The sequence below is a fragment of the Tetrao urogallus genome (assembly GCF_951394365.1).
Source record: "Tetrao urogallus genome assembly, chromosome: 15".
Taxonomy (NCBI): domain Eukaryota; kingdom Metazoa; phylum Chordata; class Aves; order Galliformes; family Phasianidae; genus Tetrao; species Tetrao urogallus.
Window position 1 is genome coordinate 9,869,816 of NC_136828.1, and position 14,216 is coordinate 9,884,031.

Below are 14,216 nucleotides of genomic sequence, written 5' to 3' on the forward strand. Positions count from 1 at the left end.
CCCAGATGCTGCAGCAGAAATAAATCATGGCAGAAGCTGAGCCAGGGGGAACTCCTGTCTGCATCTGCTCCATCCCCACAGGAAAGGGTGGCACAGAGCAGCTGGAGCATCCGGGGAATCCACAGCTGCACCTGCATCCGCCCTGGCCAGACAGAAGGCCTCAGTGCTGTGCCTTCCCTCCGCTTCCTCCCTCTTGTCCTTCTCATCTCCCTCCTCAATAGGCAGTTTCAGGAGCAGCACAGTGCCTGGATTCTCTCAGGGCTTTTACGGTGCATCCGGCACCCAGAGAATTACCCTGCGGGCACCACTCCAGCAGCATCCCCGCTGCCCAGCCACGGATGCAGCCACACGCACATCCCCAGTGAGGGAACACCTCCCTCTGGCTGCCCCCAGGGTCTCTATGTGCCCTGGCACCAATCAGACCTCTGCCCCGTAGTGCAATGGGCTCAGCCATCACCACTGCTGTCCCCAGCTGAGCCTCCCTGCATCCATAGACACCTACATCCCCGCCTCCTGTGCCACATCCCATGGATGCGTTCCCCTATACAGCCCCACATGGGTGCCTGCACCCAACCCTGCTCTCACACACATCTGCTCAGCCACAGCAGAGCTGGGTACGGTGCGAAGGGAGGAACCACAGCAGCTATTGCCACACTTCCAGAGGAAGGCATGACGTGAGCTCAGGCTTCATTGGTTATTAATAACTTCTTTGTTAGCAGGCCAGCCCTAAGGAGGAACCAAAACTGGACTGACTGAGAGCGCAGCCTCCCCTGTGCGAGCCATCATTCACAATTTCTTCTGAAACCATTTCTGTTCTCAGAAGTCACAGACGTCCCCACTGAGTCACCGCAGCGCAGCATCCCCTCACCTACGCACAGGGCTTCACGCTTGGCTTTTTTCTTTCTAAATCCCAGAAAAATAACAGATGTCCCTGTTAAGAGGGAGCTTCTCAGACGCTGTTCACGTGGCAGGTTGTGCCAGGATGCGAGCACACATGCACCGTTTCCCTAGCACAAACCCTTTGCACACCACCGTTTTCCTGCTCCTCAAGAAAACTTCCTCTGCAGTGGATTCCTCCTTCAAGCAGCCTCTATGCCCTCCCCGTGGCTGCATGTCTCAGGATCCTTCCAATTCCTCTCCCTTTCATAGAATCACTAAGATTGGAAAAGACCTCTCAGATCACCAAGCCCAACCCCAGCTCACCCCACCATGCCCACCAACCACGTCCCTCAGTGCCACATCTCCACAGTCCTTGAACACTTCCAGGTGGGAGATGAATGCCAGTGTTGTTCCTCACCCCAGCAGCCTCTGTCAGACATTTCCAGAGCAGCACTCAGCAGGAAGCTTTGTAAAGCTTGCCCATCTGGCACATTACAGTGTTGCTCACACAGCCCAAAGCAGGTCAGGATGAAAGCAGCCAGCTAGGGAAGGCAGCAAGTCCTAAAGTCAGCACACATGATTGCCCTTCCCACCAATCCACATGCAGCTGGTGGCTTCCATCCCCTTTTATAGGTCCCAGGGAGCACTCAGCCTCCAGCTGCTGGGGCCCTGCTGGCTAACTCATTAACGGCCACCATCTCCACCACATGAGTCTCCATCACAGCCCTGACCTCAGAGCCAGGCACCAGCATCGCTTACACCCATCACCCCAAAACCAAGTACCAAAAGTGACACCCCACTGCCAGGATCCCACCCACAGGGCCCCCAGTTCACATCCCACCAATACCATGGGCAAGGGGACCCGCTCCACTTTCCAGGCCTCTCCAGGCAGCGCCATGGACTGGGGTAGAGTGAGGAGCCCTGGGGCCGGGGGTTACCCCATCACACAACAGAAGGGGAAGAGGCTCTCTTCTTCCTCTTCCTCCCTTGATTGAAGGGAATTTGCAGCCATGTAAACACAGGATGTTGATGAAACGCACTCGGCAGATTGGGCAATCTAGGGGTGACTGTGCCAAGGCAAATGGGAAATGCCAGCACCGGTGGCAACCTCCTTTGCCTGTCCCCAGGGCCACAAATTTCTCCTTTTTTCAAGGAGAGGTGGGTGTGGATTAATGATGATACTCACATTCTCCTTTCCAGCCCCTGGGGTCTCCTCACAAGGCAGGACGATGCTTGTTGTGTGCAGCACCGTGCGCATTGCTTCAGGCTGCAGATTCTGGCACTCATAACCGAACATGAGAGGGAGGAAAGCCCCTTGTTTTGGGATTTTTGGCTGGCTCAGACCCACAGGTGGTCAGTGCTGCCTCCTGGAGCTGAGCACTGCAAGGACCCAGCACAGCCCTGCACCTGCAGCTGGGCACCGTGGTGCTGTGGCTCCTTCTGGGGGCTCTGAGATGGAGCAAGAGTGGGATGCAGGGGCTTGGGGCTGCCCAAAAGCAGGCAGAAGGATTTTCCCAGGAAAAGAGGCAGAGGTAGGCACCTCTGATTCTGCTGAACACGGATGCTCCTGGCCATGGGGTGACATCTCCTGTGTGCATGTGGGAAAGAAACACCAGAACTGCACCATATGCACGAGGACATGGAGACAGGAGGGTGGAGTGAGCAGGGCGGCATGCGACATCGTCCCTAGTCCTCGGTGTCCCCAATGTCCCCTGGAAGCTGCTGCCATCTGCTGGCAGGACCCAATCCTGCTCCGGTCCAGAGTTCGGCCGCTGCATCGAGGTTCCCTCTGTCACCCACTGTCCCTTTGGGGTGGCATGACTTCATGCACCGCTCCACGTCCAACACCTCAAGGTGCCCCAGGAGCCGGGCACCAAAACGGCTCCACTGGGGCTGAAATCTCACTCTGGTCTTCTCCCCCTGGGAGAATTTCCCATTTGGCTGTGGTGACTGCACCATGTCCCCTCCTGCTTGTGACACCCAGCCCGTTCCCACGGCCCCGTGGCCTCCCTGCTTCCACCAAGGATATACTGGGGATAGCAGCCAGGGACTGGAGCATCACCGGGTGCAGGGCACCCAGCCCCATGGGTGCTGAGCATCATAGCTTATCCTTCCTTGATCAGATGGCACCAGTTCCCCATGCTGAGCTCATAAGAGGGACTGAACCACAGCTGTCCCCTCTTAATTCCTCACTGCAAAGCAAAACCAACATGCAGTGCATTTTCTGTGCACCTCATGCCAAAGCACACATGTGCACCAGGAAGGCTGCGCGGTGCTGGGACTGTCAGAGCCATGCCCCCCCAAGGGAGCACTGCAGGTACAGCATGTTGATTTTAGTCTGGTTTCCAAATAAACCAGGTGCATGCACCACCCTGCTCACCTCTGCCTTTGCCCATCCCACCCTCTGTGATTTCATCCCCACGTTTACAGAGCCGTTCCCACTGAGAATCCTTCCACTGAGTGCCAGCAGCTCAGCCCTTACAAGACATCAGAGACTCCCCTGTCTATCGGCTTGCAGCACACTTCACCTGCATCCTCATCCCGCCGCCACCCAATTTCCTTCCAGAATCCCACAGCCACTCGACACGACAGCCCACAGGGACGCCATACGCCTGGATCCCTCACAACCCGTGTGGCTGTGCCCCCTGGCAGCATCCCACCCACCACATCGCTGCTTTGCTCCGGTAACGCGGTGACATCAGTGCAGCTTCCTGCCTGCCGGCAGCACCCGCCCCAGGCCCCACAGCCCCGTGCCGTGGGGCAGCGAGCCCCAGGGCCCCGCTTGTGCCCTGCAGCATGGAGTCGGTGGCTCTGTACAACTTCCAGACGACGGAGAAGGATGAGCTGCCCTTCCAGAAAGGAGACACCCTGAAGGTACAGGGGGACAGAGGTTGGGGAGGGGGACGGTGTTTGTACACGGAGTGCTTTTGTTGCAGTTGTTTGTCACCTGTTTGGGGCTTTCTGTGGAGGAGAAGTTGCTGTTTTTGATGAGTTTGGGGTGCAGAGCAGCATCACAACAGTAGAAGGTACCAGCTGTCCATGCCATGGGACACATCCCCGGTGAGGTCCTGGCTGGGGCATGGCACGAGGCCACCCTGGCCATTGGGGCATCAGTGGCACCATGCTTTTCTTTGGGGCTGAAACCTGTTTTTCCCCTGCTCCCAGCTACAGGAACCCATCGGTAGGACCATGAGCCCAAACCCCTATCTGGGCACAACATTCAGAAAGGACTCAGCTGCCATCTTGGCACCCCCAAAGCCTCAGGGAGCCTCAAAACACCCCCAGGACCCACAGCCCTGCACTGGGGTCACGGGCACCCTGCCCCACTGCTTGCTTCTCTCCGTGGGGCTGATACATTCTGTGGCACCCCACCAGCAACTTGGGGGGACCGAGGGCACGGGGAGCCATGCACAGCCCTGGCTCTGTCTCCCCGGCGTGTTTTCCCCCGCAGCCCCGGGGTTTCAGATCCTGTTTGTACAGCTGTGCAGCAGCCCCAGGGCCCTTGCGTGGGAGGCTGGAAACTGGTGTTATGCGGAAATGGGTGTCACAGCCCTCCTGCTCGCAGCGGGACCGTCCTCCTACGCTGCCACTGCCCCAGGGGATGCTGCTGCTGGCTGCAGCCAGGCCCCCTGTGGGTATGGGTTTTACCACTTTCCTTGGCTGGGGGCTCAAGGGGATGCTGGGAACCTCCGTGGTGAGCCAATCCTCAACATGGAGTGAGCAGTGAAATGTGCTGCCTTCACCAGAACCCCGTTTCCCCAGATTTTGTGGGTAGTTGGGACGGCTACACAGGGGCAGTGGAGGGCCATGGGGATGGCGGCCGGGCTGATGCTTCCCTACTACTCTCCTGCCCCAGATACTCAACATGGAAGATGACCAGAACTGGTACAAGGCTGAGCTGTATGGCTGCGAGGGCTTTGTCCCCAAAAACTACATCAAAGTCAAACCCCACCCGTAAGTACCAGCCCTGCCCCATGGTGTCCCCTGCCAGCACCAGGCAGTGACCCAACCCTGTGTCCTGGTGCCCAAACAGCTGCTGAAAGCTCTGAACATGGGGAAACTGAGGCACAGAGTGTCAGGGTGACAATGCCAGGCACTGCCAGGTCCTTCTGCCATTATCACCAAAGGCAGTGGGAGGCAGAAGGGAGCCCACATATCCTGGGCACACAGAAATCCATCCCTGTACCATGTTGCCTACTATATAAATGATAATTTATAGGGAACAACAAAGAATTATGGGATTACAGTTGCATTAGACACAATCCCATTAGTGTGTTATTAAAGCCTGGCATAATCCATCCTCAGTTTGAAGCTGTGTTTTATGTACCATCATCCCCGGGTAAATCACATTTTAATGCCATAGCAAAATCTGCTTGGAGCTGTGGCTGTGGGGTGCTGGGGCAGAGCTTCTTTGGCTCAGCTTTGTGCTAAAGCTGGGGTTGGGCATAACCACAGTAGGTTCAGCAGGTAGCAGTGGGTCTCCCCGATGCTCGGTGTTCGTAAAGTTGTGGTATTTGCACTGGCAGTGACCTCATTTTGATGCCTCCATCCCCACACATTGGGTTTCCTGCTCTGCACCAAGCACCCATGGGCTGTTTCCGTATTGGGCTGCGAGTCACGGGGGGGGGGAAGCAGGGGACGAGGCACCGTGCTGGCGAACAGGATGCGGTCACGGCTGCTGGTGATGCTGCACAAACACCTTTGCAGGAGACTGTGCTTGCAGGGCCAGCGCAGCGGGCAGCGGGCACTCACCTTGAGATCACATCCAAGGGGCAAAATGCTGGGGGTGGGTTCAGGCCCGACGGGGACCCCACTCCCACGGGGTTCCTCTCGGTGTCTCGGTGTCTGGGGTGGGGACGTGGCGCGGGGTGCGTGGGGCTGAGCGGTGCCCCTGGCAGGTGGTACGCGGGGAGGATCTCTCGGCACGTGGCGGAGGAGCTGCTCCTCAAGCGCAGATACGTGGGAGCCTTCCTGATCCGTGAGAGCGAGAGCGCGCCGGGGGAGTTCTCCATCTCCGTCAAGTGAGTGCAGCCCAGGGGACACGTTTCCGTGAGCATTCCTGAAGACCAGCTCTACAGCATCCTGGCGCCCCGGGGCCGATGGTTTCGGCATCAGAGCCAGGGCTGTGTGAAGGTGTGCCAATAGGCAGAGCCTCCCCCAGGGCTCTCGCCCCATTGCTGCCCCCTCCCCGCCCAGAGCCAGCATGCGGGAGCCGGCCCCAGGCCAGCCAGGCACTTTCTCACATTGCTAATCTCTAATTAAGCATTTAAGGAGGTTCTTGCCCATAATGAAAGGGAGCAACCTCTGCCCTGAGTCACCAGCAGGGCCACATCCCTGCCCCTTCCCCGGGGCCCTGGAGGCAGTGGGGACATGCAACAGACCCATGGCCCCACTGTGCCACCACCAGGAGCACACCAAGGTGGGAAGCCAGCCTGCTCTGCTCTCCTGGGTCTGGGGGGATCCCTTGGCTCGCTGGCACCCAAACCTACAGCCCATAGTTCTCCTACCTGCCCTTTGTGGGTGTATGGATCCCAGTGCCACTGTCACCTCTGGCTGGCTAGAGTAGGATCCTGGCTTCACAAGCAGTGCTGGAAAGGATTTGAGATCCATCAGTAACATCCATCCATGCTCTGTCTGCAGCTACGGGCAGCACGTCCAGCACTTCAAGGTGCTCCGTGAGCGCAATGGCAAATATTTCCTCTGGGAGGAGAAGTTCAACTCCCTCAATGAGCTGGTGGACTTCTACAGGACCACCACCATCGCCAAGAAGCAGCAGATCTTCCTTCGGGATGACGAGCAGAGCCCAGAGGTAACCATGGGACCATGGGATGGCATCAAGAAGGGCTCTCTCCTGCACCCCAGGATCTTCCTTGCCCTTGGGGGCCCCACAGATTTCCCCAGACAGGATTTCCTTTGTTCCTAGCCCCACTGCATGGGTCTTTGCAGTGTCTCCACCACCCACTGCAGAGCTGCTGGGGAATACAGGATCCTCTCCCTACTCTTGACGCCTCTGCTTTGGGTTCCCCTGCAGGTGAAGAGACCCAAATTTGTGCAAGCCCAATTCGACTTCTCTGCTCATGACAGCTCCCAGCTGCCCTTCTACCGCGGGGACATCATTGAGGTGCTGGACTGCCCCGACCCCAACTGGTGGCAGGGAAAGATCTATGGACGCATTGGCTTCTTCCCCCGCAATTACGTCCACCCCATCCGCAAGTGAGCCGCCCCGCGCCCCCCCCCCCCATCCCCAGGCTTTCCCCATGGGCTGCAGATGCCATCTGTGGATGCTGTGCAGAGCCTGCCCCACTTCCAGCACCAACAAATACCCATATGTGAAGAAGCAGACGGCTGTGTGACGTTGAGAGGTATCCAAACTTCTGTGGGTCACGATGAGTGGCAGCTCCTGGCCAGAACTCCTCCAGCCCCAGATCCAGGAAGGCTGTGATCAGTTGGGACATGGCTGGGCTCAGGGATGCTGTGGAGCAGTGCTGGGGTATGGGTTGCTGCAAGGGCTGCTCAGGAGGAATTCAGTCCTGCTGGTGCCATTTGTAGCTGCAAATTGTGGCTTTTTTGTTTTGTTTTTTTTTTTATTATTTTTTCTAGAGTTAGTAAAGTGTGTTGGGATTAAACTTTCCTGTGTGGCTGCAGCATTTCCACCCATGCCATGGCCTTCGTGGGGCCGTGCTTCACCTGCTCTGCCCCCCTCAGCCTCCCCTGTGCTCACCCCAAAGGCTCACAGTCCCCACCATTGTCCCCCTCTCTCACAGTCCCCCAGGACACAGTCAGATCTGCAGCCCCGAGAACACACAGCTCATTGCACCAATGGCTTTAAGCTTCCACTGTCCCTAACTTGACCAAAAATAATCACCTAAATCCCCATTTCTCCACCTATTCCTCTCTTCCTAGGGGCTGACAGGAGGCTAGGCAAAGTAAGCGTAGCAGAAAATATTGATACACAGCAGGACAATGGCGTTGATGCTGCAGACCCGGGTCCAGAAAGGAGACTCAGTGGTGTCTCTCAGGGCTGGGAGTCCTTCAGTTGCCTGCTGGCTACTCAGGGCAGCTGAGCAGGAGCCTGGCAGAGACAAACAGTGATTGTGGAGACAGGAGACCATGGGGAAACCGAGGCACTGGGCATCCGTGTTGCAGGGATGATACATACAGGCAAAGATACCCCTGTGCTGGGCACCACTCACCATCCGGGCATCTCTGTGACGTGCCATCCATGAAGTGCTGGGGAGGCTCCTGGGAAAGGCTCCACCAGGTGTGATTCCGCAGCTGGAAATGGGATGAGATTCAGTAGAAAAACACCCTCCACAGGGACTCCCCTTTGGCTGAGCTCAGGGTGCACCTCAAGAGACAGCGATGTCTCCAAACAAGCAGCTACGGGGCGCAGGGTCCAGGGTGCCCACGTGTTCTGCTCACCCTGTCTGAGGGTGGTGGGGGAGTCATCAGGCTGCCCCCCACCACGACAGCCCCCGTGATGGCACACAGCAGAGCAGCGAAGTGCAGGTAGTGCAGGTCAGCCAGCAGCCAGGGCCGCCTGTCGGGGACCCCGCAGCGGGGTGTGGGGTGCGCCAGCTCCAGCCCCATTCTGGCCAGCCCCAGCACCAGCCCTGCCATCAGGCCCCAGAAGGCTCCCTGCAAAGCAAACGGCAGAAGGGGGCAGCTGGAAGGGGACGGCCACGCCAGCAGGAGACAAACCCCACAGAGGGGACCACCCCCTTGGACAGTCCATGAAGAGGGATGGGCAGCCCCAGGGTCTTAGCACTTAGCATAGCACTGTGAACCCCAACCAGCCCAAACCCATCCCCAGTGGCACTCACTCCCAGGGGATGCCCCCTGCCAGCCCCGCCATGCTTGGTGGCCACGTGTGGCAGCACCTGCATCCTCCTTCTTCTCTTCCTCCTCCTCCTCCTCCTCTCCCCATCCAGCCACAAGAAACACCACCCTGGGGCTTTTGCGTGTTCCTTTTGCATATCCACATGGCCAGTGGGCACGGTGGGCATGGGCCAGCAGTTGAGTGATTTTAGAGGTCTTTTCCAATTTGAATGATTCTACATTTCCTCTCCCACCTCTCCAGCGCTCCATCCTCATTCCTCCCTCTTGAGCTCACCCGGAGTCCAGTGGGCAGGGCTGTGTTTCTGTCACTGTCCCCCAGCTGTCCTCACCTGCTCATTAGCGCGGGGCCAGAAGACCCCCAGGATGAAGACGGCAGTGACAGGAGGAGCCAGGTAGCTGGTGACAGCCTGGATGTAGATGTAGAGCTGCCCGCCGCTGGAGCTCTGCAGGATGGGGATCCACACCACGCTGAGGGCCACCAGCAGCACCGTCACCACCCTGTGAGCAGCAGTGCATGGTGACACCGTCCCACCTGCGCTGCACGGCACTGTGCTGTCCCATGGCACAGGCTGGGGCCCAGCAATGCTGCAGGTGGGCATTACCCTGAGGGCAGCAGGAGGATGCCCAGCGCAGGGACACCCCCGGGGCTGGGCAGGATGTTCCTGCCCCGTGTGGTTTCTCACCTGTCGCAGTGGCAGACATCATGATGTGCAGTCTGGGCTCAGTTCAGACGTGCCTGGGGCTGAGGTTGTTTCATGTCACCACGCTCTTGGAGCCCTCCCCAGCTAACTCCCTCCCTGCCCACCGGCTGCAGCCAGAGAAGGGTATCGCCACCTGGGCACGATCCCATCGGGGCTGACCCCAAGCCATGGCTCTGAGCCTTGCACATCCCCTAGGCTCTTATGGAAATGTCATCTCAAAGGCAGAGCCACAACCTGCAGTCCTCGTCTCACCAAACCTGCACAAGGTGCAGTAATTACAGCAGTGCCAGCTCCATCCTGGAGCACTGGGGGCTGCTGATTGGCACCTTGTGGGGAAACACTATGAAAAGCCCCAGGTGCAAATTTTGGCTCTGCAGTTGATGCTCTCATCACCTTCACACCCTTGAGATGTCCTCAGGTGTCCCCATCCTCACCCCGATCCCAAAACAGGAAGCATTGCCAGACCCCAGATTTTGGGCTCAGTCTGAGCATGGACAGTACAGATCCCAGAAGCACAGAGCTGTCAGCTCAGCAGCGATGGAGGCAGCCAGGAGCTGGTACCCAGTGCAGGGGAGCGGCTCAGCACTGCCGTATTTATAGCTCAGTGCTGCATGTTGACAGCGGGCAGCTTCGCAGAATTACCCAAATCTCCATCTGCTCATTTCGAAAAGCAGAAGTACTTTAAAAAGAGAAAAAGCAAGCAAGAAAGAAAAAGCCATGAAAGCACCTCCCCAGGCACAGCCGCCCTCTGGTGCCGCCTGCCTGGTTCTATGGAAAGAGGAAGCACAAAGTGCGTGCCCTGACACATGGGGCAGGAGAAAAACCCCCCAGTGGGGGTGGTCCTATGGCACTGCTGATGCTGGGAGGGCATGGGACAGGTGTGGGACGTGGGGCTGGCACAGAGTGAAAAACACCAGCGGGGATTTCCAGGGGGGTGACACTGCCATGGTGTGAGGAGAAATCCCCAGATCCAGGGAATCGGGAGCGCTTCCCACCCCTCGAGCAGCACCACATGGGGGGATGCTCCGGCCCTCCGCCTGCTGCAGGCAGCACCGGGGCCCTATAGAGAGACCCTCTGAGCTCAACATTGGCCTTGGGAATGGGCAGCACTACCCCACGCCCCTAAGAACACATGGGAGCAGGGTGAAGGTTTCCCGTCAGGATCCCAATACTTTTGCCCTGTACCTACAACACGAGTGTGTGTTCTGGAGATGCTCCAGACAAGGGCAAGCAAACCCCTCACTCACAGAACTGAATGGGGCACAGCCCACGTGCAGGTGCCGTAGGGAGAGGTTGGGGATGGGAACCATCCTATGTCCCCACGCTGGTCCTTGCAGCTCCACCAGCACTTTTTCCTTCCTGTGACTTTCCTCCTATGCTATGCTCCCAGCTGGCACCCAGCTATCTCCTCAGTACCCATGGAAAGCTATTGCCAAGCTTCTCTGGAAGCGTGGGTGCTGTTTACAGATGTGCCCATCCCAGTGTTGTTGTTTAGCCTGGGAAAACAGTTGAAGAAACATGGAGCAATCCCGAGCCCCCCTGTGGTGACACATGTCACCTCCATCCCTGTCCCCACGTGCCACCCCACAGCTGCTGATTCAGCACAGCTGTAGGGCTGCACACATTGCCCCCCTGCACTAATTTATTACCTGTAATCAATTGCAGCAGTAATTCCTGCTCCGGGCAGGCAAAGATCCACCACCCTCCCAAAAGCACTCCTGTATTATTATAGCCATTTTTCTAGGCACAGCATCCAGTTCCTGCACCTATCTGGACGGCAGTGCTGCTGCAGATAGATCAACACCCATCATCTTCCCACCCCCAGCAACAGAGGGTGCCAAAAATCACCCTCCTGCAATCACCCAGACCAGCAGGGCCGGCAGAGCCTCCTTGCAGCCTCAGCCCAGCCCAGCCGGAGCCCTGACCCAGATTTCCTCCCTGTCATTGTCCCTATAGCACAGCACCGTGCGGAGCCATGCTCCAGAGCTGAGTGTGCCGCCCCAGGCACAGCACAGCACCACAGCACCAGACTGGGGGCCAGCACTCACCACCCCTGGGGCACACACTGGGGCTGTGCCACCCTCTGCCCCATAGCGACGTGGGGCAGCTGCCCAGCCCACTCCCTTGAGCTTGTTTGGAGGGCACAGCTCAGCCCCTCCAAAACGCTTCATGAGCCCCATCTTCATTTCCAGCGCTTTCATCCATGAAACACTCCAAGGGTTTTGTTTTCTTTCTGCAACCACAGCACTTTGCAGCCGGGCTGAGCTCCCAGACTCCAAAGGAGATCATAGAGGCCTGGGCTGGCTCTGCTGCTCTCCCAAAAACCCTCGTTGTCCCTGAAACACTCGCTTCCTACCTGCCCACCATGAGCAGCTCGCGCTCACTGGCCCTTGGCCTCATCCTCCTCCAGATGTCCATGGTGAAGAGAGTACTGCTGCTGTTGAAGATGGAGGTGAGGGAGGACATGAGCGCGGCCATCATCACTGCAATCATCAGACCCCGCAGCCCTGGGGAGGAGATCGTCAGGCTGCGGCTGAGGACAGCAGGATGGGTGTCCCCCAACATCCCAGAGGAAACACATCCTGCTCTGCACATCCACAGGTTGGGTTTTGGGAATGTCCCCAGTGTCCTAGAGGAAACACATCCCAATCTGCCTGTCCATAGGTTGGGATTTGTAGACACCTAGCAGCCTCATAGGACAACCCACAGCCCCCAGTCTCACTTCTGGGGGTCACTGGGGAGGGGGCTGCACGGCCCAAAGCTCCCTAAACAACCCGGTGATGGCCAAGCCAGGACACCAACAGCCACCAATACAGCAGGACCCAGCTGCAAACAGCACAGCCTTACCGCTGGGCATCAGCTCCACCACCAGCTTGGGGTAGGCGATATTGGAGCAGCCCACTGCAGCCCCACACACACGGGTGCACTCCTCGGGGTCCACGCAGGCCACAGCATCTGGGGGACAGAGGCAGGGGAAGGTCCTGGAGTGAGTCTGCATCCTCCAGCATCACCCAACCTCCCCAAGCACCATCCCTGGGTTGGATCTCACATCTCAAAGCCCTGACCACCCTAAATCCCACAACAGGCCCCCAGGGTGACCCCAGAGCCCTGCTGGGACCTGGGGGCAAATGATTTTGTACACCATTGGGGCCATCACCTCTGCACCCACTGCTCCCCATGATGCACCTGGCAGCACTTTAGGACAGTCAACGCCCAATTACTTATGCGTCTCGATGGGTGCTGAGCCCTTTTTTATCGTTAGGCTCATAAAATATTGAAATGGATGGAAATTAATGGCAAGTATAAATATTTATGTCCAGGGTGGCTCTCATCTTGGCATCCTCACCCTGAGCACCCCAGGTGCTCGGGACCGGCGTGGGCACCCCTATGCACAGCTGGAGACATAGGGAGGGCAAGAAATGATGCAGCACAAAGGATTTCCCATAGGGTATGTGCACTCCTTCTGTCCCCACTGTTCTTCTTTGGAGTGCAGACTCCACAGTCCACACCATGCACCGGAATGTGCACCAAAAGCCCTGCAAAAGGAGAAGGACCTGGATTCCCTTGGCTTTACAACACCTAGCACAGCAAAAAGCAGGCTGGGCACAGCAGAAGTGGGGCTGGCAGCTGCCTTTCCACCTTTCCCTGGGGGTAAGAGACAGCGCCAGGGCTCTGAGTAACACTGCCATCACAGCTCTGTGCCTCAGTTTCCCCTTCTCCAAAGCACCACGTTGAGCGTGGCTCCATGCAAATACCCACAGACCTGTAAGGCTGGAGGATGCTCCCGAGGGCACAGCAGTGTCTGGGTGCTGCACCCCAACTGAACACCCCTTGGTGCACCCCAGCAGAACTCGGGCAGCAGAGCCCAGCAGAGCCCAGCGTCACACCCTGCTGCATCGTTAGGCCTTCAGTTGGAGATGGGAAATGAATTAGGAGCTTGTAATTAATGCTTCCCACTGTGGCCAGGAGAAGCCTGGTGCGGGCTGTAGGGCTGCGGCGGTGCTGGGGATGGTGAAGCTGGGATATGGAATGGCTCTGCCTGGCCAAGGGAATGAGGACATGGGGACAGTGGGGACTGATGCGTTCAGCCACAGTGACCCCTCCCTGCAAGTGGCAGACAGTTAAAGTCTGCGGACTCTTTTCCTGCAGTGGGGAAAGCAGAGGAGCAAGCTGGCATGCAGAAAAAAATATATCAAGTGTGCACCCAAATAACAAAATCATCTACCCCTGAGCTCAGCGCAATGCTGTCAGTAAAGAGATTTAAAGAAGAGAGGAGGAAGAGCACAGCTACAGCATTGAGCCCCGATGGCAGCTGTCACAGCACGGCCCCAATGCGACACTGTTTTCCTCTTCCATCAGTTCCACCATGCAATAAATCCTAATCACACACACCCCTCCAAAGAGGCTGCAGATCTCCTTGCACAGTGACCACCACATGAGCACAGGGCAGATGGGGCTGAGTACATCACCGAGTGACTCAGGTTGGAAAAGACCCCCCAGATCCCCACCCTACCGTGCCCACTGCCCACAGCCCTCAGTGCCACATCTCCACATTCTGGAGCACCTCCAGGGATGGTGACCCCACCACTCCCTGGGCAGCAGTGCCAGTGCCTGACCGCTCTCTGGAAGAAGAAATTGTTCCTAGCATCCATCCTGAACCTCCTCCAGGAGGAGCTGAGAGAGGACAAGGAGATAAATCCCTGCAAGGACAAAAGGAGACGCAAGATTGGTGCCCAGCACCCAGCACGCCTCGCTCCAATGCAAGGCTCTTTGCTGCTTTGCCCTGAGGATGGTGAC

At 57.7% G+C, this 14,216-nt stretch overlaps 2 protein-coding genes across 3 annotated transcripts in view; one reads left to right on the forward strand and one right to left on the reverse strand.

Moving 5' to 3' along the window:
• Positions 1 to 3,675: 3,675 nt before the first annotated feature.
• On the forward strand, positions 3,676 to 7,096 carry GRAP (GRB2 related adaptor protein; the record flags this gene model as incomplete). Of its 2 annotated transcripts, none has more annotated exons than XM_079543013.1 (5): positions 3,676 to 3,753; positions 4,736 to 4,833; positions 5,778 to 5,900; positions 6,520 to 6,688; positions 6,809 to 7,096. In XM_079543013.1, 5 exons carry the CDS (start codon positions 3,676 to 3,678, stop codon positions 7,094 to 7,096), a joined length of 756 nt encoding a protein of 251 aa, XP_079399139.1. The 2 variants fall into 2 exon arrangements, with proteins under 2 accessions (XP_079399139.1, XP_079399140.1); XM_079543014.1 differs by having other exon boundaries at positions 6,911 to 7,096.
• A 700-nt stretch (positions 7,097 to 7,796) lies between these two features.
• Positions 7,797 to 14,216, reverse strand: part of SLC5A10 (solute carrier family 5 member 10) — a gene marked incomplete at both ends in the record, with an annotated part of 29,023 nt that continues 22,603 nt past the window's right edge. The window contains 8 exon segments of the mRNA XM_079543049.1: positions 7,797 to 7,951; positions 8,073 to 8,154; positions 8,302 to 8,517; positions 9,048 to 9,216; positions 11,776 to 11,926; positions 12,267 to 12,374; positions 13,183 to 13,234; positions 13,236 to 13,324. Coding sequence (XP_079399175.1) covers positions 7,797 to 7,951; positions 8,073 to 8,154; positions 8,302 to 8,517; positions 9,048 to 9,216; positions 11,776 to 11,926; positions 12,267 to 12,374; positions 13,183 to 13,234; positions 13,236 to 13,324 — 1,022 coding nt within the window.